General features: G+C 46.1%; 1 protein-coding gene across 4 annotated transcripts in view; it reads left to right on the top strand.

The window, feature by feature from the left end:
- The window catches only part of RYR3 (ryanodine receptor 3), a 2047168-nt gene that overhangs the window by 1763867 nt on the left and 257016 nt on the right, over window positions 1-26285 (top strand). For all 4 annotated transcript variants that reach the window (XM_085627314.1, XM_085627313.1, XM_085627312.1 and 1 more), the window contains one exon: window positions 25722-25780. In XM_085627314.1, the coding sequence (XP_085483440.1) occupies window positions 25722-25780 (59 nt within the window). The remainder of the gene's footprint in view (window positions 1-25721; window positions 25781-26285) is intronic.

Below are 26285 nucleotides of genomic sequence, written 5' to 3'. Positions count from 1 at the left end.
TCAAATAGGTAGTAGTTCGTTGTACAATGGGGTGGAGAAAGAAGTTTGCAAATTAAGATAGTGGTTTGAGAATAGAGCCAATGCCCTACACTATTAGGCGACCTGGTGGAGGCACCCAATTCTTATATACCGTAGGTTAGATGTAAAAATAGGGTATCACCAAATGTTCTTTTTTAATGAACTCAGCTTTCTTCTCCGAGATACAATTCCGAGATACAATTCCAAGCCTGTGTCTCTTCCACCAGAATGTGTATAGTATTCTTGAGGCGCAATGTCGGGTCTTCCATGATCTTTCTGTAATGTGTGTCATCTCCTAATAATATTTTGTAATCAGACTCATAGTGATCTTTTGAGTGAAGGACAATGGCTCATCCTTTGTGAGACAGTTTTGTGATGATACTGTCATAATTTGCCAGTTCTTTTATAACCAACCTCTCATTCTGGGTAATGTTCTGGAAGGTCTGAATTTTTGATTGAGTTAGAAAGTCCTTCATTACAATGATCTCTTTATTGATGTATTGCTTTCTTTCTTATATATAGAGATCTGTACCACAGACTTCAGTTTAGTTTCACTAATATGGATCTTGATAGTTAGGGCATGCAACAGTCTCTTAGCTGTTTTTATGATGAGTACAAGCCAAGCTATCAATGAGCAATTCTTCCTCAATGGATTATCATCCAGGGAGATCAGAGAGGCACTGCTTACCCATAGGACTCTTGGTGCTGCATTTGCCTGCAAATACTCTGTCATGATCCCATCATGTGTTACTGCTTTTATCTGCTCCCCTTTCAGTTCTAACAGGGATTCTTAGTCAACAGGTTGTGCCGTAGTCTGGGCAATATTAATGTTATTCAAAAGAGGGGCCCGACAAAATCAAGTCGATGTCTTTGTCTGTGAAAGTCAGTCCTAAGTTATGTATTATTGGGGTATCTTTCATAGATTCACATACTTGAATCATTCCCCGTCGTCGAAGTGGGAGTCCCACGGTAATATACATAAAGCAGTAATAAAAAATGTCCATAGGCTATCATGGTGGCAACCATGCATTTAATAGCCTATCTACTTCCTTTTCTAAAAAAGGACCAAACTTTAAGTAAAACCAATCAGTAACCAGCACCCTCTAGAACCTTCCCAAGAGAGGCTGAATCCTTCAGATTTTCATCGCACGTCGAGTGTGAAGGGAGTCTCCCTGAGCTCTGCTCAGTTTCTGCAGCTATTACTTCTTTTTGGATCATCCCAAGATTATATTTCATGTTTCATTTCTCTGACCCTGGCACTAATATGTCAGTAATATGGCAGAGTGGCAGAAAACAAGGTAATGGACTACGAAATATATCTAACCTTTTCCTCAAAAACTCTCATGTTCTGAGAGATGAGGCTTTTATTGTAACTACAGAAACTTAAATCTGTCACTTCTGATGAGGACAGTGAGGATTTCTTCACCTCATAGGAGAGGTCAAAGGGAGATGTAGCACTAAGAGTCTCCAGAGGGCGCAGGAAAGCCATGAAAAAGACTTACCATGAGTTTTGATAAGGCACTTCTCACAGAGAGAGGCAATTGGATAAAACTTCCTCAGAGGCAGATCCTACAACTCCCTATTCATCCCTGACAATACATCAGGGAAATCCTCATAACCTGACAATGAAGAGACTATAACAAAACTCCAGGCCTATCATTACTGCCTCACCAATATTGGCCTCATCTACGATGGTCGTCTACGACAGCTTCATCTACGACGGTCTTTGATGACGGCCTTATCTACGACGGTCGTCGACGACAGGCTCATCTACGACGGTCGTCGACGTCAGTCTCATCTACGATGGTAATTGACGACAGGCTCGTCTTTGACCGTCATCTACGATGGTCGTCTGTGACAGCCTTTCTACAACGGTTGTCTACAACTGCCTCATCTACGACAGTCGTCGATTATGGTTGTCTACGATCATGTATGATGTTCGTCGACAGTCTTATCTATGATGACCATCTACAACAGCCTTGACTACTATGGTTGTCTATGGCGGCCTCATCTATGATGGTCTCACCTACGAATGGCCTCACCTACGATGGCCTCATCAACAATGGCATTGTCTATGACAACCTCATCTACAATGGTCATCTACGACGGTCGTCTATGACAGCCTTATCATTGAGGGCCTCATCCACGAATGGCCTCATCCACGAATAGCCTCATCCACGAATGGCCTCATATACGAATTGCCTCATCTACGAATGGCCTCATCTATGATTGCCTCATCTACAATGGCATTGTCTATGACGGTCGTCTATGACAGCCTCATGTATGACGGTTGTTTATGATGCAAAAGACACACAATTGATGGACGGAATGCAGACCAAATCAAAACATTCACCCCCACTCAAGAGATCTGGGTTAAATCCATCATTCTTTTGCTCACCATGCCACCCCAGTTTAGACCTGGCCATATGCAAATCAGTCTTGACCCTGTGCCTCATGGGAACAGTCCAGCCCGAACTGCCAAGCCAGGTCCTCCCTGGACCGGAAACAAGCATCCTAGGACCGGTTTCGGGGTTTCACCCCTCTTCAGCCAGGATAGCTTGATTCCAGTGGCACAGTGAGCCCAGGACTCAAGTCTGAGCATACCTGGCGCACTTAGGGCGAGAAAGCAAAAGACACACAATTGATGGACGGAATGCAGAACAAATCAAAACATTCACCCCCAGTCAAGAGATCTGGGTTAAATCCATCATTCTTTTGCTCACCATGCCACCCCAGTTTAGACCTGGCCATATGCAAATCAGTCTTGACCCTGTGCCTCATGGGAACAGTCCAGCCCAAACTGCCAAGCCAGGTCCTCCCTGGACCGGAAACAAGCATCCTAGGACCGGTTTCGGGGTTTCGCCCCTCTTCAGCCAGGATAGCTTGATTCCAGTGGCACAGTGAGCCCAGGACTCACGTCTGAGCATACCTGGCGCACTTAGGGCGAGAAAGCAAAAGACACACAATTGATGGACGGAATGCAGAACAAATCAAAACATTCACCCCCAGTCAAGAGATCTGGGTTAAATGGTAAACAGACATTATATCGAATAAAAAATATCGACAGGACAGAATATCGAGTTTTTAATATAGAATGGACAGAATATCGAATTGCCAAAATATAGTGGTGAAGAATATCGAAAATCAGGTAAGAAATATCGATTTAAATAATATAGAGATAAGTAATTTCGACAGTCATAATATAGTTGTTAAAAATATCGAATTTTTTTTATAGTGTTTTAAGTGTTAGTATATGTGTTAAAAGTATGTATTAATTTTGGAATGTATGTTTGAATATTTTTAATGTAATGAATTTTATGTTATTTAATTTTTGTGTAATGTAATTCCGTAGCGGGTTGTGGGTTTATAGGGGATTAGGTTGGGAAGTAATTTAATTATAGTACATTAAATAATAATTTTTAGGAATGATTAATTATTTTCAATTTATTTTGCGTTTTACTTCTGTAGCGGGTTGTGGGTTTATAGGGGAATAGGGTGGGAAGTAATTTAATTGTTATTAGGTAATTATTAATTGGTATTGAAAATTAATTGGTTGTTGATTAATTATTAATTGGTAAATAATTTGTATTAATTGGTAATTAATTTGTATTAATTGTTTAATTGATAATTATGTTAATTGTATTAATTTATTATTTGTAGCGGGTTGTGGGGTTATAGGGGAATATGGTGGGAAGTAATTTAATTGTAAATAATTAATTATTGAAATAATTTTTGTATATTGATCATTAATTTATTATTAATTAATTATTAATTGGTATTACTTGTATGTATTAATTTTTGGTATTGAAAATTAATTGGTTGTTAATTAATTATTAATAGGTACTTAATTAAAAAATAATTTATTGGTATTTATAATTAATTAATGATTAAATATTGTGTGATTGGTAATTCATTTTAATACTTTTTTTTGGAATTAATAAATAATTTATTTTTAATAAAATATTAAATTATTATTTTCCCTACTATTGCACTCACTGGAGTGGAAATAGTAATTTTTAAATTTTTACCCCTACGCTATCTAACGCTTTCCCTACTATTGCACTCACTGGAGTGGGAATAATAATTTTTACCCCTACGCTATCCAACGCTTTCCCTACTGTTGCACTCTTTGGAGTGGGAATAGTAATTTTTACCCCTATGCTATCCAACGCTTCCCCTACAGTTGCACTCACTGGAGTGGGAATAGTAAAGTTTACCCTCCCGCTATCCAACGCTTTCCCTACTGTTGCACTCTCTGGAGTGGGAATAGTAATTTTTACCCCTACACTCTCCAACGCTTCGCCCCTACTGTTGCACTCTTTGGAGTGGGAATAGTAATTTTTAACCCTACGCCATCTGACGTTTTCCCTACTGTTGCACTCTCTGGAGTGGGAATAGTAATTTTTACCCCTACGCTATCCAACGCTTTCCCTACTGTTGCACTCTCTGGAGTGGGAATAGTAATTTTTACCCCTACGCTATGCAACGCTTTCCCTACTGTTGCACTCTCTGGAGTGGGAATAGTAATTTTTAGCCCTACTCTATCCAATGCTTTCCCTACTGTTGCACTCTTTGGAGTGGGAATAGTATTTTTTACCCCTACGCTATCCAACGCTTTCCCTACTGTTTCACTCACTGGAGTGGGAATAGTAAATTTTACCCTCCCGCTATCCAACGCTTTCCCTACTGTTGCACTCTCTGGAGTGGGAATAGTAATTTTTACCCCTACGCTATCCAATGCTTTCCCTATTATTGCACTCTCTGGAGTGGGAATAGTAATTTTTACCCTCCCGCTATCCAACGCTTTCCCTACTGTTGCACTCTCTGGAGTGGGAATAGTAATTTTTACCCCCCGCTATCCAACGCTTTCCCTACTATTGCACTTACAGGAGTGGTAATAGTAAATTGTAAACGCCCGCTATCCTACGCAAAAAATATTGAATATGTTTAATTAATATTACGTTAATATATATGTATTTATTTGTATTTTATTACTTACATTAATTATTTATTAATATTAAAGTTATTTAAGTATTTTTAAGTATGTTTCAGTTAATTATATGTATTATTTCATTAATTTTACATTACTTTTAAAACATTTAAAAAATTCGATATTTTGACTAACTATATTTTTTACAACAATATTTTGGATTCTATATTTTTGTACTTACCTGTTTGGAGATAGGGATTCGATATTTTGGCATTCTATATTTTTTCTTCGATATTTTTGTAGTTCGATATTCTCCTTCTCGATATTTTGCAGTGATCTGGGTTAAATCCATCATTCTTTTGCTCACCATGCCACCCCAGTTTAGACCTGGCCATATGCAAATCAGTCTTGACCCTGTGCCTCATGGGAACAGTCCAGCCCAAACTGCCAAGCCAGGTCCTCCCTGGACCGGAAACAAGCATCCTAGGACCGTTTTCGGGGTTTCACCCCTCTTCAGCCAGGATAGCTTGATTCCAGTGGCACAGTGAGCCCATGACTCACGTCTGAGCATACCTGGCACACATAGGGCGAAAAAGCAAAAGACACACAATTGATGGACGGAATGCAGAACAAATCAAAACCTTCACCCCCAGTCAAGAGATCTGGGTTAAATCCATCATTCTTTTGCTCACCATGCCACCCCAGTTTAGACCTGGCCATATGAAAATCAGTCTTGACCCTGTGCCTCATGGGAACAGTCCAGCCCAAACTGCCAATGACGATCATCTATGACGACGGCCTCGTCTGGCGATAACCTCACCTATGATAACCATGTCTACGACAGCCTAGTCTACGATGAGATAGTCTACGATGTCCTCATCTATGACTGCATCCTGTACAACGGCCTCGTCGATGACAAAATGTGTCAACAACGGCCTAGTCGTCTACGTCTACCTGGTCAACTACGATCTCGATGACAATACACCATAGTCATCAACAAGAACAAAAGACACATAGTCCAGAATAACTTAATGTCACAAATTAAGGGGACTGATATGAGTAAGTCTACAACAGTAACCAATATATGGAGATGCAGTATGTGGAGCAAATTCACCACTTCGCTCCGCCTCCAACTTCACAGCATAGGTCAGATCTATGTCGCTCTAGTACTAGAACTATAGGGGGGGATATTCTCGAACGTGTGAAAACTACCGCAAAAGTTGTTTAACGCAATTCTTCACATCGCAGTCTATCGCGGGAAAATAACACTGTGGTAATGTGGTATTCCCAAGCCGGCGGAACCATGCGATAGGCCCACGATGATGCATCAAATGTCCGCGATAAAGTGAGCGCGCCACCGCAAAACTGCGAAACAAGAACGCCCAAAAAGTTGCGATGAGGCCAATTGCGATACAAAAGCCAGCGAAAAACAGCCACAGGCCTGCAAATCCTATGCGTCATGCGGGAAAATGCACTTATAAAAGCAACAGAAAAAAAGGGAGAAAAAAAGTAACTGCGGAGCACCATGGATGCATCCGGACCGAGTGCAGAGGCCAACGCAAACCCCACAAGCCCCACAGACCGCCAGCAAGGAATCCCGTGGTCGTGGAAGGCCAAGGAGAAGAGGAAGAGGCAGACGGGGTGCAGTCCGCAGGGAAACCAGGTCGTCGGCATGGAGGTGACAGAACACCACCATCCACTGAACGACAATATGACAAACATGAATGCAGTCAGAGTGTCGAGGGCACCCATGGAGGCGGACAAGAGGCGCTGGTATGATGTGAAAAGCCAAACTAAGTACAAACCCGCTGCCAACAGGAAGGCAGCAACGGCGACAGGAGGTGGGAGTCCTGCACCACGGGAGAAGCTGGAGAAAATGGAGGCCACAGTCATCAGGGTGGAGACGGCGCAAGAGTCGGGAGTCCGGACACAGCTCGATAGGAACTGACACAACATCAACTGGGTGAATAACAACCAGGGACTGGGGGGATGGGGGGAGCTGGGCACAATTGCACACACGCATGACGATGTGTAGCACACTGCACAACCACAATGACCCTGGATCATGTACCTGATCCCTGTGGCACACAGCAGCACACACACATAGCAATAACAGCACATCCCACGACAATGTGGAACAAAGTGCAACACCGACATTGCAGAACAGAGGATACAACTGGGTCCGCCCATGCGCAGAAACAGGCCAATCATATCTAACATAGCAGGAAACTGCCAGATGGAGACACGTGTACAACCTCACCTACGTCATGTAGTCCAAATGTCCACTGTCCCGCATCAAACATACTGCACCTCCCAAACAGTCACAATGAACATCATCATACAAACTGCTTGTAAACCAGAAGAATGCGCCAACACACATGTCAACACAATGTCAACATGCATATCCCCTTCACATTGCAGAGGGACAAACAACACCTCCAGCAGAGCAGACCAGACTACTTATCAGTGATGTTGTAGAGGACCACCACACCTTCGACACCGATGCCCTACAACAGACCTTGGACATCCTAGGCGACCCACCCCGAGGAGCAGTGCGGCCAAGCCACATAGAGGAGACACCCACCCCTGGACAGACCACACAGCAGGGAACACCCGCCTCCACGTCTGGCTCCCAACACTCCACCTCGGCACACATCGCATTCCAATGCCAGGTGTCTGAATGCCAAAAGGAGGTGGCGCACAGGTGGGGGTGGGGTCAGAGCACATGGAAGCCAAACTAGATCACACACGTGTGTGTTCAAGTCCCACCAGGGACCACCTACACCCCACAAAGGAGACCCACACCTCGACAGAGACACATGCATACTTCCTTCAATGAACCACGCCCAGAGCACAGGAATCATTACACACCCCCCCACACCGGACCTCCGTACGACGGCCCAGTCCACTCCTCCCATGCATTGAGCGGGTGACGACAAAGCTGCATGTCCAAAGTCTTACCCGCTGCCAGAGGTGACATGGTTGCGCCCGCTGTACACAGCACTATATAATGTGGTAGTCCCAGGGACCCTCATGCATACATCGTGACCACACGGACACGCAGATAGTTTGTGGAACTGGCCATGGGCACATGCGCCCGGATCCTTTATTGGCAGGGACACATGTACAGTGACGCCTGTGCTGGATGGGTGTGGGGTGAGTGTAAGCCAGCCCACACAGAGTGGCTGGTGCTGGCAACAACTTATACAGTCAACACTATGGAAACGGAAACAGAAAACACCAGCATTACAGAGACAAACGGGGAGCATCATGGTGGTAGCCAGAGCAAGTACAGAGGTCACGCAACATGCAAACAGAAGTGTCCGTGAGTTGCAGTGCACTGATGTTGGGGCACTAGAGCTGAGCTTGCTCATGTGAAGAAAATGTCTAGGATTATGTCCCTTCGGGAAACACCGGATGCAGCTGCAGTGGGGTGTGTTACACCTGCATCATCTTCCGCATCATCGTCCCGGGTCTCCCACACTGCCTGAGGTGACATTGCTGCGTGACCTCTCCACAGCACACAACTCAATCAGAAACGGTCCATGACTTGCGGTGCTCTGAGTCAGTGGCACCTGGAGTGCAGAGCAGGGTATCAGGCAGATGATGGCATCCAGGACAGGTGTGACCAATTCTGATAGTCTGGCAGCAAGACACTTTTGACTCCGGCATTTGTTGTCTGGAGGTGGCCCTGGCGGTGGTGGCGTGTGCCTCCTACGGTGATGCGACGTCCGGTCCGATTAGGACTCGAATAGATGTGAGCCCTGGTGACCCCCAGTTGAGGCCGGATGCAGCGGACAGCGCAGGGCCACAGACACATGGCGTTGATGACCCAAGGCCACCGTCTCAGAGGCCATCCAATATCTCAGCAGATAGGGTCCCTGACTTGTGCTGCACAGAGTTAGTGGCCCCGGATGCACTGCGAGCGGCACAGGCACACCTGCAAGGAACGTTGACTTGTGGTGCACTGAGATAGGGACACATGAAGTGCTGAGCGGGTCCCCGTCAATGTCCAAGGTGGATGTGGCAGAGGCTTGCGGGGGACTGTGGAAGGTGTCCTCCAGGGCATGATGCAGAGGGCAGAACTGGCCGGAAGCAGCAAATTGAGGAGTGGATTGCTACACCCTCATTTTTGCAACAAAGTCCGTATCACCGACATGATGATGAAGACAACCCTTAGTCCATAGACTCAGTCACCACCAAAGTTCAACCAGAAAGTGTCCATGGATGTCGGGGAACAGACTTAGTGGCCACTGAGCTGAAAGGGGATGCAGTCTGCGATGAGGCCAGAGCAAAGATTTACAATCTGCCATGAATAAATCAAGACTGAGTTCCCAATGTGTGACCTACTGGACCGCAGTGTAGGCCGGAGGCAGCTGGCCGCATGGGCACACAGCCACGTGTCCTTGGGATGCTATGCACAGAGTTGCTGCCACCTGATCGAAGGGTGTACAGTGAAGTAAGGCTGCCATGTATGTATGGCCTCGGACATCATGTAATCAAGACACAGTTCCATATTTGTGACCAACTTCACCACAGTGTCAGCCCAAGGCAGCGGTCAGCAGAGGCACATAGGCAAGTGTCGTTGGCCCGCGATGCACAGAGTTAGTGACACCAGAGCAGTTGTCGGCAGTGTTCGATCACCTCCGTAACGATGATTATTGTCTCCTCCAGACTGAACTGCGTCTTTCTCTTCCACCTATCCCTGCATGCAATGATATGAACCCTGGCATACATGGATCAAGACTCAGTTCCAAGTGTGTGACCTACTCGGACTCAGTGTAGGCCAACGGCGGTAGTCAACAAGGGACCACAGACAGGTGTAGTTCGAATTCTATGCACGGAGTTGGTGGCCCCACATAGAAGGGAGAACACAGATATGACTCAGCCATGATGTGTGTACTCTGCCATTGCATAATCAAGACTCAGTTCCAAATGTGTGACCTACTTGACCATAGTGTAGGCCGGTGGCAGCAGTAGGGTACATCAACGAGAAAGGCGTAAAGCGGGCCTGTGTCGCGGAGGCCGTGATGGTCTGAGGAGCCTGCCAAGGTCGCAGGGCTCGGGCTGGGCTCTCCTTGACACACGCCGGTGTCTGCAGGTGGGCAGTGTGGCCTGGCTGCACAGGGGTGGGCCTGCTGGGTTCGGCGTCCTGCGGTCCGGGGTACAGCAGGCACACAGGATCACAGGCAGCTCCGTTCACGACAAAGGCGTCGGCCTCGTGGCGGTGTTAGAGGAGCCGCCCTGGCAGAGACATTGGGCATTCCGGAAGAGAACCACGCCCAGGGCTACGTGCTTTTTATTCAAACTCCTACGCTGGCCTGTCGAACGCCGGGCCAGCCCACTCCACTCACTTTTACGGGGGGACGTAACAGGCTACATCTCCGCAAACTCCCCCACTGGCTGGGGTGACATGGTTGGTCCACTGTCCACTACACTCCATACACCAGCGGTGTATGTCGCCATGGATATGGGTGTGTTCTGCATACTGCGGTCTGTCCAGCACATCTCCGCCACACTTGGCATTGTGTACTTACCCATTCCTGGTTCACTTGCCTACTTCACACATGTCTGGTTCCCACATTCCGCTATTGTGTGGCTGAGGTGCCATGACGTTGATGACTCATGTTCACGGCTAGCCCAGGTTACCTTAGTCAGTTGTGCTGTCGTGTCTGGTGGGTGGGCATGTTGTTTTGCATGTTGTATGTGAGTTTGTGATGTGTGCATTGCCAGAGTTGTAATTTGAATGGTTGTGGAGGTGAGGTGTGTGGGGTGTTCATTTGGTACTTGCCAAGGGGCTGTGCATTTCCATTTGTGCCATCCTGTTAGCGCTGGTTGATGATGGACTGTCGGACGATGAAGGAATAATGCACACTGCCTGGGTAGTTGGCGACGACGTTGGTGGGGATTCCACGGTGTTCGAATGTTACCTGCACATTGATGGAATGCGTGTGCTTTCTGTTGCGAAAATTGTGTTCAGTGTCACCAGGAGGCACAAGTAGGACATGTGTGCTGTCGATTGCCCCCAATACGTGTGTGCATCCAGCTATGGCGTATGGTCCTTGCTTGGTCTCCAGCTGTTCCTGTACATTGTGGGGGACGTATAGGTACTGGGGTACCAAGCGTATGATGGCATCCAGGACAGGTGTGAGGGACTTGGATGTGGCTGGCTGTGAGACTCATCCGACTCTGGCGGTTGTTGGTTAGAAGGTACCAGAGGCCAACAGGTGCAGCACAGCCAGCAGCTTTGTCTGGGGTGGGATATTGGTTGTCCTGTGTGTTGGTGCCGTGAGCCTGTTGGGCGGTGATGGTCAGGATGCGTAGGATGGTTGTCCTTTGGAACCTGTAGTGGGCAATGACATTGTCAGATGTTAGGTCTGTGAGGCTGGTGCGTTTCCTGGGGGTCCGCCGTCTTCGTCCCCGCTGCCTCTGTGGTGGTCCGGTCCAGGAGGGGTACGGGGGGTGGCGGTCCTGGGTGTGGTGGCGGTGGGTGTTGTGGCCCCGTTAGTGCTCCGAGCTGCATGATCAGTGGCTCCATGGCGTCTGTTGGTCTTCATGTGTGGCTGTGGTCTGGGCTCCCTTTTCTGTTGCCGATTGTCGTCCGACTTTGCACCAGGTCAGAGCAGGTGTTAGATTCCTGCTGCTAACGCGCCTTATCGCATAGTTTGTGATCTTATCGCTGATGTGGCTGGTCATGAGAATGTTGGTGTGTGGTGTTCTCGCGGGTTTTTGCTCGGAAACGCCTCCTCTGCATCTGATTAGTGATAGTTGCCGTGGTCATCTGTGGCGATGTTTTTTGAGGATGCTATCGCAGGAAATCTGGTGATATCGGCTGTTGGCACCAGCTTGTGAATGGGGCGGTAGTTTTAACGCGACTTTGGCTGCGCTAAAGTGCCGATAACTCGGCGATAGGTCCTTGAGAATATGCCCTAGGGAGTGTTACAGGATTACTACTAACACTTTCCCAAGATTGCAAGGTCACATTGTGCCCGATATTTCCGCATCCTCCGATGCTCCTGGCAGAAAAAAGAGTGATCCCGGGGTCAAAAATTACTTTTCTTCCCGGGAACGACCCATTCATATCTGGTGATGATAGAGAGAAGGCCCACAACACACCAGATGATTTTTGATGGTTAAGGAACGTGCAGCCAAACGCTTCTAACTTCCAGAAGCAAATAAGAAATGGTTTGTTCTCTTTCTGATTTTAAATAGAAAATCTGTGAGACCTATTCCAATTGTTGAAATATCCCAGAGGAATTGCAATCACGGAAAACCCTGTCACTAATAACCCCTCGTTACCAACAAGGAGACATTCTCAACTATGCCCGGTGCTACTGTACGGGCTGCCCAATCACTGGCAATATGGGGCAGGTATAATCACGAGATGTAGTCCGACATTGCCACATACATAGAATTTATGCCGGAAGACAGATAAGGCAAAAATTACAAAAAAATCAAATAAATAAATAATAAAATAAAATATGTAATATAAAAATAAAACAAATATATATATATATATATTATCTACTGGTGGTCGCCAGTAGATAGTTATAGTTAGGACCGAGTTTCCATAGGAAATCTGAAAATTCTATTTTGAATAACTTTGGCGCCGGTTGACGAATCCTCCGAAATTTTCAAAACTAATGGGACGCTCCGCTCAGCTCCTACCCTGAAAGTCTCGGGGTGATTCGTCAAGCGGGGGCTGAGAAAAAAGGGGGGTCCCAAAACACGTTTTCCCCATGCATTTTCCCATAGGACCTTTAGTCGAAGGTACAGCCCGAACGGCTGAACAGAATTACTTGAAATTTGGCAAAGAGGTAGTCCTCAGGTCAGGCATGTGCCTTTTGCATATATGGTGTCAACCTGTTCAGTAGTTCCTGAGAAAATTGCAGTTAAAAGTACATCAATATCTATAAGCGCGCACGGTGCGCGCACCATAACGTGCGCGAGCGTAATTCTGATTGGTGGTTACATGTCAGTCAACATTCGAATCGGTCGAAATCAGGAAGTGTCGGCCGCCATTTTGTTTGTTTTGTGTGTGACAGTGAAAAAGAAAGGTGGAGAACGTGCAAAGGGGGCAGGGTAGAGAGTTCCTGACCCCCTAGCCTTTGTCAGGGGGTCCCTGAAGGACCCCGAAGGGTGAAAAAAACATTTTATTTTTATTTAAAAAAATCGTCTTGATAGCCCCCACTAATTTCATGCGTGGCTCCTGAATTCTTTCAATTTAAGGATTTGACTATTACGCAGGAGTATAAAGACATTATTGCCAGGTCTTGTGCAGATAGCACCAACAAGACGTAATGTAAGCAATTTTGTCTCTGGTGCCGTTTACAACGTGCGTCTGTGTATCTCTGTTCCAGAGCAAATCCTACCATACCTTCTGTGCTTGGCAAAATCAGGACTAGTATATACTTCAATTAGAGTTAATTTAGCAGCTATATCTCCATATAGACGCTCCACTAAACGTCTTTCTCTTCGTTCTACCAGAATTGTACAGAAATTCATGAAAGGCTTGTTTCGCACTTATCCACCTGTTAAGGCTCCACCTCCTGAGTGGCACTTAAATATAGTCCTGTCGTAATTGATGAAGCAACCCTTTGAACGAATCCATAGGGCTGACATCAAATACCTGATGGGGAAAGTGGCTCTTCTACTCCCCCTAACATCAACCAAAAGGGTTAGTGAAATTCAAGCGCTCACGACAAAATATCCTTTTCTTTTTTTCAAATAAATGGTTATCCTCAGGACGAATCCCAAATTCATCCCTACGGTTCCTTCACAGTTCCATTAAACTAACCTGTAATTCTCAGAACTTTCTTTCCTGATCTTGCTACACCTGTGAAGCGAACTTTACACACTCTAGACATCAAGAGGTGTCGTAAATTCTACCTGCGAAAGACTGAGTATATCCGTAAAACAGATCAACTGGTCGTAGCCTATGGGCAAGGTCGTCAGGGCACTGTTTCTAAAACTACCATCGCAAGATGGATAGCAGCCACAATTCAGTTCTGCCACGACAGGCAAGCTTTTGACAAAAACAATGAGAGCGCACTCCACAATAGCAGTCTCTATATCAGCTGCTATGTTCGCAGGGGTGCCACTAGAAAAATTCTGCAGAGCTGCGACGTGGAAAAAAACGCACACTTTCAAGCAGCATTACTGTCTGGAGTCAACGTAACGTGCTGATGCAGCCGTGGGACAGGCAGTGCTGCGTCATTTGTTTCAGTACGATGAGCCTCTTTAATTAGAGGATTTCTTTTCTGTTTTCCATATGGACCTACATTTTGAAATGTGCCATAATTGTTCATAGAAGAAAGAATACTTGTTTAAGCTTATGGTAGAAATGTTTATTCTACATGTCCATGTGTTTATATGCATATAGTTATACACCAGCGCTTTCACAGAACATTCCTTTCTGTGAATACATTTTGATACGCTATTGGTTCTACCCACCATCCACTAGGGGTACTTGTTTTAGATTACTGCTTGTTACACTGATTCAAGCATGTGAATCTATGAAAGATACCCCAATACTGGATAAGAAATAAGTTACTTACCTGTAACTGCAGTTATCCAGTATTGGTATCTTTCATAGATACACATGCAACCCACCCTCCTCCCCTTATACTTCGGTATTCCTATCCACACTTGTGCTGGAAAATCTGAGGGATTCAGCCTCTCTTGGGAAGGTTCTAGAGGGTGCTGGTTACTGATTGGTTGTACTTAAAGTTTAGTCCTTTTTTTTAGAAAAGGAGGTAGATAGGCTATTAAATGCAAGATTGCCACCATGATAGCCTATGGAAATTTTTAATTACTGCTTTATGTGTATTACCGTGGGACTCCCACTTCGACGACGGGGAATGATTCAAGCATGTGAATCTATGAAATATACCAATACTGGATAACTGCAGTTACAGGTAAGTAACTAATTTCTTCTCTACCATCATGCTCAATACCACACTATGGTGCAAGCTAATATAAAGACACGAAATCTAATTTGGTTGTTTCTGCCTAATGGGTATCTGCTACACATAAGCCTTAAAAAATGTCTCCAGATGCTGTGCACCGCTCAAAGCCTATAAAGAATCAAGAAGGGGAGGTAGAAGTATGAAGGATATCACCATTCAGCTTCCAGTCATAAACAGAAATGGATAAAAGGGTAGTGGGAAATTCTACTACAAAAATCTGATTTTAAAATTAGATTAGGGATAGTGGAGGTAACTGTAATACATATTTCACAGATCCCACTTATAATCAGTTTAGAAGTGCTCCCACAGTGAGAAGGTTGAGCCCACCCAGCCACATTAGGTAGCTGAGTGACAACATGATAATAAAGCATGCCACTGGAGAACCACAGTGGGTGAGGTTCTCTAAAAAACCTTAAAGGATTCCAAGTTTAACTAAGTTTTTTTGAAGTTCAATTCTAGTCAAGTTTAATAAGATCCTTTTTGTGTTCACTTACATCCATAGCCAAGACGTGGGGGGGGGTGTTTCCACAAAATCAAATAAATTGCACATAGAGTATAAAAGTTTATGTTCTCCTGTCTTGCCTCCAGGGAGTCAGGTGTCAGGTGTGATGTCAGTGTATAAGTGAGTCTGCCCTCGAAGTCCAAAGCAGGAGAGTTTGGTGAAGGACTGATGATTATTGATTAGTGAACACAAGGTACAAGAATTGAGGGGAAGTTGAATCACGCTTTGACTTCTTGTGATGCTGCTTACCTGACAACTTCGATGAAGAGGACTTCGAGCCCCCGGAGCGATGCTCCAACCTTCCTCTCGACTGAGATTGACGAGGCGACCTCCGAGGCCCCTGCCGGGCCGCAAACAGCTTTAGGAACCGCTCCCTCAAAGCCTTCGGCGCCATGGCCCGGTAATCGGAGCACAAATTGGTGTCATGGTCACGCTCCAATGGCAATACACAAAATACCTCTCCAACCAAAGATCAAACAAGATTAATTTACACTCAGAAGTTACTTTTATTAATTTATTTTTCTTTCTATTATTTTTTAGGAGTTTCTCCCCCTTTTTTTAAGCAATTAAAACATACACCTCAATTTAATTTGTGATATTTACAAAAACAGTGTAAACAAACAATAAAACATGTACATAATACACAACCAAATAGTACAGTGTTCAAAGAAAGTTGGAACAGAAGACAAATCAACAGACATTAAACAATTAATACAGTATTGAAACTGCTAGAATTAATATAAAAGCCAATCAACAATGCTTGTCTGTCCTACTATGCCTTTGCATGTGGCGGGAACCTATACCTTCTCTTCCAGGGGATCCTCATCAATAGTCATAAGCACTGAATATTCCCGCCCATGTGCGGGGACCCCGGAAATAATAAAATTATATATGTAAAAAACATACATATATACAGCTCTGTATATGTATAAACATATATCATTTTTTCCAAGCAAATGCAGCTCCCATAAAAGGCTAGGCAATGTAAATATACACATCCAATAACACACATATATCTATATATATGTATAAAGGTATAACAATACACCCAAATCTCTTTTTTTTTTTTTTTTTTTTTTTTAATGAGGTAAACACTCATGAGAAAGCAAAAAATAAAGAGAACAAACTGTGGAAAAACACAGATGTATAACACATTGCCAGCCTGCAGGCTGCATTGCAATACAATACCATAGAGACTAAAAAGCCCTGTACAGGTAAAAACTGGCACCGTGCCTTTAAGGCAGCCCTGACTTCCATATCCCATCATGCCTCAGGGGTGACAGTTAGGTCAGTTGTTCTTTCCGGCTCCTTCAGTCAGGACCCTGGAATTCAGCTCTCTTCTTTTTTGACTCTTTAGTCAAAAATTATAACAACTTTAAGATTTTTTTTGGACTTCTTCTTACAATTTCTGTGAGGAAGTCAGTATCCTGTGTTTTTCTGACTGATTTTTCAACCATTTTGTCAGAAAAATGCCTTCTTTATTTGTTCCATGCCCATCTTGTGGAAAAAAGAAGGCTGCGTCAGACACACATGAGGTGTGTATCATCTGTCTGCCGGACTCTCACTCTCCAGCAACATGTCGTCATTGTGAAGACCTTTCCAAAAGGACTTTAAAGGAGAGGGAGAGGATTAGGCTGTATGGCCTAGCAGAACGGTCGACGTCGAAGCAGTTGGTCCCTGTTTGCTCTCCATCGACGTCGGGCTCGGCGTCGAAGACTCCAGCGGCGGGATCGTCGCTGAGAGGTGAGGAGTCAAGGGGAAGTCATGCTGCAAAGAGAAAATCGACGTCGACTTTATATTCAGCGTCGAAGAGGATGCGTTCGACGTCGACGGCGTCTAAAAGCTCGGCGTCGAGGACTCGGCGCCATAGTTCAACGTCGAAGAAGCATCTGTCGACGTCGAGAGAAGATCGATCGACGTCTGCACAGAGATATCGTTCGTCGTCGAAAGAAAGACATCGTTCGACGTCGAGGTCGGCGAGACATCATTCGACGTCGCGAGAAGAACGTAGACGATCTCCACAGTCGACGTCGAGACCAAGATCGCCGTCAAGATCAAGATCGCCGTCGAGGAAACATCGTTCGACGGCGAGGAGGCTTTCGACGTCGTCGGAGCTTTCGACGTCGAGACAGAAGTCTCCGTCAGGAGTGACGTCGAGGCAGACGCCTCCGTCAGGGCCGACGTCGAGGCAGGAGCCTCCGTCGGAGTCGACGTCGAGGCAGGAGCCTCCGTCGGAGTCGACGTCGAGGCAGAGGCCTCCGTCGGAGTCGACGTCGAGGCAGAGGCCTCCGTCGGAGTCGACGTTGAGGCAGGTGCCTCCGTCCTCACAGGTCTCCAAAGCTTTGGTGAGGTACATGAAGCCTCCGTCGAAGGTAATCTCGACGTCGAGACAGGAAGCTCGGAGCCTCGAAGATTCGAGTCAAAGATCTCCGGTGATAGGCTTATCACCGTCGAGGCAGCCCTCTGTTGAGGGTACGCAGGAGGTTTCACATATTCGCCTCACAATTCGACCAGTCTCAAGGCGAAAATCTCCTCATAGACTGATATATACAGCTCCGGAGTCACCGCGTATCATTTCTATCTCGCCTTCAGGATCAGAGGGCTCAGGTTCAAGGTCAGCATCACCAGAGCTTGTACATCAATCTCCAGTTCCTGCAAGAGAAAGTTCGCAGGAGGAGGACAATGCTGTGCCTCAAAGTCCCGTAAGGGAGATGCCTCAGGACCCTGCTATGACAGACACAATAAAGGCATCGCTAACAAGAATAAGGGGCGTGGTATTCCCAGCGACACCGATCAGACCAAGATCTCGAGAAAGAGAATCCCGAAGTCACTCTCGAGCACCAAGAAGGCGATCCAGGTCTGCCTCCCTCAGAAGAGAGTCGACCAGATCAGAGAGAAGGCGCCGTAGGACCCCTTCTACCTCCCCTTCTTCCAGATCATCCAAAAGGGATTATTCACCGACACTCTCGGAGACGCCACCCTCTCGGGTATCTCCGGTAGATGACATTTCTACATTTCAAGAAGTGTTGTGTAGAGGAGCTACAAAATTAAGTATCCCTATGCCGGTTCAGGAGACCACCACATCCATAATTTTTGAAACTCTTCATGAGCGCACAGTGACACGCCCGTTGTTGCCATTAGTCCCCGGTTTGCTACAACCGGTAATGGATATCTTTCTCACGCCAGCAACCACCAAAACGGCGCCGGCGAGAATTCTAAAAAAGTACCGTCCAGCTCCGGAGGATCCGCTATTCCTTAAAACAGATCCTCCACCGGACTCTGTCATCACCGCCGCTGCCAGGAAGACGCATGCAGTAGCTGGCTCTTCAACGGTGCCACCAGATAAGGACAGTAAAACGCAAGACTCCTGGGGGAGGAAAGTTTGCGGCTCAGCATCCTCAAGCTTGAAGGTGGCAAGTGCCTCGGCTCTTCTGGGGCGCTATGATAGGTCACTATGGGACTCTCTTCAGAGGTTCGTTGAAAAAGTTCCATCAGAGGACAGACGGGACTTTGAAGAGATTTTGCATGAGGGGAGTCTAGTCTCTAACCAGATCATAAGTGCAGCGGCGGATGGGGCAACACTGGCAGCGCATGAATATGCACATGGAGTCACAGCCAGAAGATCATCCTGGCTTAGATTGACGGCCCTGAAACCGGAAGCGCAGGCAAGAATTTTAAATCTGCCTTTCTCCGGTAGTTCTCTTTTTGGGTCCCATGCAGACGAGGAAATGGCCCGTATGAAAGCAGAGCTGGAGACCATGAAAGCAGTCGGGCTTGAAAAGAGGAAAGAGGTTCGACGCCGCAAGGGAAATGACAGGCGCAATTACCAACAGAGGGTTCAAACCCCTCATTGGCAAAAGAACCAGGACCAGCAAGGTCAAAAGAAACAGCAATACCAGTCCCGCAAGCCATCCAGGGGACGAGGTAACAACAGGCAGTCTAATGCTGGAAACAAAGCACCGGGGAAGCAATGAGAAACCGCTTCCTCCGATGCTGTCCACCGCTCCGGTGGGAGGAAGTGTTGCGCATCATCTTCCAGAGTGGCAGACAATCACAAAGGACAAGTGGGTACTCAATATACTGCGTCATGGGTACTCGCTTCGTTTCAAAAGTCACCCCCCATCGATTCCTCCTGTCAAGTCATCCCAGCATCTAAAGCAGCTCAGAGAGGAGGTAGCGACGCTACTACTCAAATCTGCAATAGAGAAAGTGCCCATAAACCAGAGAGGAAAGGGAGTTTACTCCAGATATTTTCTCATCCAAAAGAGGAGTGTGAAGGCGGAGTTCAGACCCATTTTAGACCTACGGATACTGAACAAGCACATAAGAAAGGAAAAATTTCGCATACTGGCGCTCCACCAAATATATCCTCTTCTCCGGATGGGCGATTGGATGTGTTCACTGGACCTTCAGGATGCATATTTCCATATTCCCATCCTAAGGAATCATCGAAAATTTCTCAGGTTTGTGGTAGGCAACGCTCACTATCAGTTCAAAGTCCTCCCATTTGGCCTGAAGTCAGCTCCTCGAGTATTCACAAAATGCGTGGCAGTAGTAGCGGCTGCTCTGAGGCGCGCAGGAGTCTTCGTCTATCCCTACCTAGACGACTGGCTAATAAAGGGCTCATCGCCACAGAATGTGCGGACACAGCTGTCGCTATGCCTGAACTTATGTCGCAGGTTGGGTCTCAGAGTGAATGTCAAAAAGTCCAATTTTTCACCAACGCAGAGAATACACTACCTGGGTGCAACTATAGACTCCGTAGTAGGAAAAGTGTTTCCTTCGGAGGAAAGACAGTCATCCATTATGCTAAAAGGCAGACAGATTATGACCAGCAATCTGTCGTCGGCAAGGCAAATCTCATCTCTGCTAGGGGCCATGGCATCCTGCATCTTCCTAGTGCCCAATGCCAGGCTAAGGATGCGTCCTCTCCAGCAAGATCTCGAGGACAAATGGGATCAAAGGAACTCTCTGTGGGAAGAAAAGGTTTGCCTCTCCTCTGCAGCCAAACAGTCAATCAAGTGGTGGCTGAAGCCAAGGAATCTGCAAGTGGGGATTCTTTTCCATCAAGAGCCCCCAACTCAGACCTTAATCACCGACGCATCCCTTCAGGGATGGGGTGCGCATTTTGGGACTCTGCAAACTCAAGGACGGTGGTCCAGCAGCGAACAGTTGTACCACATCAACATGCTGGAGCTCAGGGCGGTCCACCTAGCCCTCAAAGCGTTCCTACCTGCGATAACGACGAGTACCATTCTAGTACAGACGGACAATACCACCACAATGTACTACCTGAACAAGCAGGGGGGTACTCGATCCAGAACGCTCTCGCTGGAAGCTCAGTCCCTGTGGCACTGGATCCTAGCAAGGAACATCTCATTGAAAGCGGTGCACCTACCAGGAGAACTCAACGTGCAAGCAGACTTGCTCAGTCGGCATTTTCAAGAGCCAGAGGACTGGGTAATCAACGACGAAGTGTTAGAAGACATCTTCGGGGAATGGGGGCGCCCGCAAGTGGACCTCTTCGCGGACGAGCAAAACACAAAATGCCGAGGCTTCGCCTCAAGATACCATCGACCAGGATCCCTAGGGAATGCCCTTTTGATCAATTGGTCAATGACATTTGTGTACGCTTTTCCGCCTCTCCCACTAATTCCCAAGGTGGTGACCAAGCTACAGAATTCATCTGCCAAGATGATACTCATAGCACCGGACTGGCCGAGGCAGTGGTGGTACACGGATCTCCTACACATGTCGATCCGCCCCCACAAGCGGCTGCCGTGCAGGCCGGACTTGTTATCCAAGATGCAGGGGAAGATTTACCATCCCAGCCTTCCCTCGCTGAGCTTAACAGCATGGCTCCTGAAGTCCTCCAGTATGGCCATCTGAACCTCCCTCAAGAGTGTATGTCCATACTGAAGGAAGCCAGGAGGCCTTCGACAAGACACTCCTACTTCTGTAAGTGGAAAAGATTTTATATATGGTGTGCTCAGCATCATTATGATCCCACTAAATGCCAGGAGGATGTAATTTTGCCCTATCTTCTACATTTAGCAAGGGCAGGGTTGAAATTTTCTTCCATAAAGGTTCACCTAGCAGCCATAACAGCATACAGGCGTTCGCCTTCACAGCAGTCATTTTTTAAAGTGCAGGTAGTGAAGGATTTCTTGCAAGGACTCAAGAAAGTCTATCCCCCTGTTAGACCTCCCTCTCCTTCCTGGGAGCTAAACTTGGTTCTGTCGAAGCTCATGGGTTCACCTTTTGAGCCTATTCATAAGGCTACCCTACAGCACCTCACATGGAAGACAGCATTTTTAATAGCCATCACTTCAGCACGGAGGGTCAGTGAGATACAGGCCCTCTGTTCTAAAGAACCCTACACTGTTTTTCATCTAAATAGGGTGGTGATGAGAACTCACCCTTCGTTCCTACCCAAGGTGGTATCGGAGTTTCATGTAAACCAAGCCATCTCCTTACCAACCTTTTTTCCCAACCCCTCCTCTCCGGCAGAGAGGGCGTTGCATTCTCTGGATGTCAGAAGGGTCCTAAAATTCTACCTAGATAGGACTAAGAATATCAGGAAATCTGACCAATTGTTTGTGAACTATGGGATTGTCCGTATGGGCTTTGCTGCATCCAAACGTTCCATTGCTAGGTGGATTGTTTCTAGTATTACTTTGGCCTACCAACTGGCTCAGAAACCATTGGGGGCGCGCCCTAAAGCGCATTCGACAAGAGGAAAAGCGGCTACCGCGGCTTTTCTCAATAATGTCCCACTCTCCGAGATCTGCAAGGCAGCCACTTGGAGATCTGTCCACACTTTTACCAGGCATTATTGTCTGGATTCGGACACCAGGGCAGACACTCAAGTAGGACAAGCCTCCTTGAGGAATCTGTTCCAAACATAATCATTTTCATGATTCTTTTTCTCCATGGGTGATACAACCTTAGTTTCATTTGCCTGCTGGTGGAAGGGGAGCTTGCTACTCTATTCAGTGCTTATGACTATTGATGAGGATCCCCTGGAAGAGAAGGGTAAGTTACTTACCTGTAATTCTAGTTCTCTTCCAGGGGTATCCTCATCAAAGTCATAAGCAACCCACCCACCTCCCCAGGCAAATGAGAAGAGGTGTATTATTCATTATGGAAAAGGTATATCTTTGTGTTTAGGACTACGGTCCCGCAAAGAACAACTGACCTAACTGTCACCCCTGAGGCATGATGGGATATGGAAGTCAGGGCTGCCTTAAAGGCACGGTGCCAGTTTTTACCTGTACAGGGCTTTTTAGTCTCTATGGTATTGTATTGCAATGCAGCCTGCAGGCTGGCAATGTGTTATACATCTGTGTTTTTCCACAGTTTGTTCTCTTTATTTTTTGCTTTCTCATGAGTGTTTACCTCATTAAAAAAAAAAAAAAAAAAAAAAAGAGATTTGGGTGTATTGTTATACCTTTATACATATATATAGATATATGTGTGTTATTGGATGTGTATATTTACATTGCCTAGCCTTTTATGGGAGCTGCATTTGCTTGGAAAAAATGATATATGTTTATACATATACAGAGCTGTATATATGTATGTTTTTTACATATATAATTTTATTATTTCCGGGGTCCCCGCACATGGGCGGGAATATTCAGTGCTTATGACTTTGATGAGGATACCCCTGGAAGAGAACTAGAATTACAGGTAAGTAACTTACCCTTCAAGTCCACAGTACTGTATTTCTCTAAGGTCCGAAAGAACGGATCAGTTGCATGACCAGAGCCCTTGATAGAAGCAGGGACTACGCACGAGCACAGAACGTGAAGAGAAAGGATGACACTCTAGGCGCTAAGAGAACCAAGAGAAATAACAAAGTGACGAGGGTGCCGCACGACACCACCAAACCTTTGAGTTTGATGGTCTAGTAAGATATCATCACCCGGTAATTCGTATTGTCCTACACCTATTCGCCCCGCCCTGGTGAAGACCTTCAATCAAACTAGCTGTGGTTCCGTTTATGAAGGTTGAACAGCGTTGGCATTTTCCCTTTGAGGCCAAGAGTAACCACACAGAAATATCATACTAAATGACGTATTGACTGGGCCTGATTAATTTGGCGCAGCCTGAGAGTCTTACATCTATACTCTGACCTCTGTATTATGTACATGTTTTATTGTTTGTTTACACTGTTTTTGTAAATATCACAACTGAAATTGAGGTGCATGTTTTAATTGCTTAAAAAAGGGGGAAAAACGCCACACAAGAAAAAAAATAAGAATAGAAAGAAAAATAAGTGATCAATCTCGGAGTTAATAAAAGTAACTTCTGAGTGTAAATGAATCTTGTTTGATCTCTGGTTTGAGAGGTATTTTGTGTATTGCCATTAAACCTGATTCCAGTCTCTGCACTCCTTAACTGAATCAGTCCCCTCTTTTGTAATGGTCACGCTCCAGACACACAAGGTGGGGGTCCATTACCGAACGGATTGAACCCCAACATCTTTCTACTGGACAACCTATCACACTAAAAGGAGTAAAAAAAAGTCTGTCCAAAAATGGCAGGGGGTAGCTCTCTACAATGTATCGGCGCTGGCTGGCGCGGAAAGAAAAGATCTGACGTCAGCGCACCCGAGTGACAGTTATATTGATGACGCGGACCCCACGACGATGGCGGACACAATGCCTACGACGTCACACAGTCGACCGATGCCATCTACTGGCACGCAGGGGTACTCCTATCAAAAGTCTTCCGAATCCAACCTGACGCCTGGAAGTTCAAAGGTAATGAATCTGCGGCTAGATCATGTCTCTACCAGATAGATGTTACCGAAGGTAAGTAACTTGGTCGTATGAGCCACTGTGACTGTGGTTCATACAAAACCAGAAGGACGATGGTGAACTCTAAATTTGGTGGGGGAACTAAAGATGTAGAGTCCTCTGCAGCCCTGATTGCCTTCACTCTGTCCATTAACCTCAAAATCAGGCCCTTGATCTGGCCAAGTAAGGATGCTGTACTCACAACATAGGTCCAAGGCTCCAATAGGGCCAATTTAGCACTAGACTGCAACACCTCGCATAAATTAATTAGCGATTAAGAACATACCTTTGATGCCCTCATAGCCTAATATCTTTGAGCATAACCTTGAGTGAGGTGCTGGTTTAGCTGATGAAACTGATAAAGTCGAAAAGTGCTCCACAAAACACAATGAAATGACTCACTTAAACAGTGGGGGAGCACTGCCTGACAGCAGTAAAGCCAATAAAGTAATCACTATGCCTGACCAAAGCATATCCTGAACGTGAGCAGATTAGCCACACAAACTGACCTGAACGCCACATGGAGGCGTTGCCTAACCAGTAGCAACACTCACGTAGCATAAACACAATAAATTCACAGGCAAACACTGGAATAAAGGAAGCATGTGGAACCAAGGGCTAAACCCAGCTGAGAAAAAAACTAGGAACGGGGACATGTAAATGGAATGGGACAATGTTTGAGTTGCAGATAAGGCACTGGAACTGCAGCGACAAATTCAGAGAAGTAATGCCATCTCGGCCAGTGACACTGTGTGGATGGGCAAATAACTTTATTTTACTATTTAACTATTCACATGGCTCTGCATGATAGAGGGGGTTCTGCATATCAAGTGAAGTGAGGAGCTGTGAGGCATGCTTCACATGCAGAGGCGCAACGACAACATGTGAAAAGGTTAAAGAGTGGGTCAAGGCTAAACATGATCAGCACATGGGATCCTGTTCCGCCCCTTGAGAGGGAGGAGGGATAGACAGCACTGAACAGTCTGCAGTTGAAGACACAAAGGCCTGCTGGCCAGTCAGTAAATTCCTGGGACTCTTGTGGAGCCAGGCATATGCTGGCTCCACCCTGTGGGTGACACGTTTCGACCTCTGCCTCAGTACTAGCAGCGTCTGAGGGCACGAGTCAATTGGCCAGTTCCAGGATTGGTTGCTTAAGCCGTCCCACCTCTGCGGCGGGCTCAGCACTCCATTCGATGTAGCTCTAATGGTGTTCCCGTGTGTGGGGTTGAACAGAGCTCCGCCAACTGCAGATCAGAAGGACACCTTGACAAGAATCGCCAGGGGAAGGATTCTTGAAAAGGGCTTTGTTGTATGGCTTCCCTAGATCGTGCTCACACTAATTATTTCAGAAGCGAGCAGCCTTTAATCTGCATGATGACAGGAGCTGGCAGCGGGGTACAAATGCCAGGGAGAGGGAGCCAGCTAATTGATTCCTTTTAGGAGTAATGAAATCAAAAGTGATCTCTTCTGAAAGGCTGATTGCTATTTCTTGGTTGCAGGCTGCCGAGGCGGAAAAGGGAAATGAAGACGATGCCAAGCAGGAGTCCGAGAAGGCTGAGTAAGTCACTTTTCACTACATTCTTGTGTCTAGTTCTTTGGCAGTACATGCAGTGGGAGCTCTCCGAACCCATTTCACATTGTCCTTGTAACAATCACCAGCTGAGGTTAGCATCCAAGCATATGTCGCTGGAGGTGTTGCGCTACATAAAGACGTGCCAGTTAGTGTTCAACCATCGTTGTCAAGTGTGAGATTGTGTTGGTTGTTTTCATGGAATTCTATATCCTGCATGTAAAGAGCTCTCTGACACTTTGTGTGGAAAGTGGGAGGTGCCGTCTCATATTTAGTACCCTTCCACCTTCCTTTACAACAGCAGGGGCCTACTTCCTGCAATAGTTACTGACACTAGATGTCATTTAAAGGCACCAGTTCACACCTACTCCTTCCCACTGGGAACTGTGAAAGCAGCTCCAAGAGCATCTTCAGTCCCCATTGAACCTCATGTCCTTCACGCGGCATGATGTGACACCACTTGGAAGAAATATAGAAATAAGGTGACTGAGAT

The sequence above is a fragment of the Triturus cristatus genome, chromosome 9, assembly GCF_964204655.1.
Source record: "Triturus cristatus chromosome 9, aTriCri1.1, whole genome shotgun sequence".
NCBI lineage: Eukaryota > Metazoa > Chordata > Amphibia > Caudata > Salamandridae > Triturus > Triturus cristatus.
Note: the sequence above shows the minus strand (reverse complement) of the source record. Positions and strands in the feature narration are given on the sequence as shown.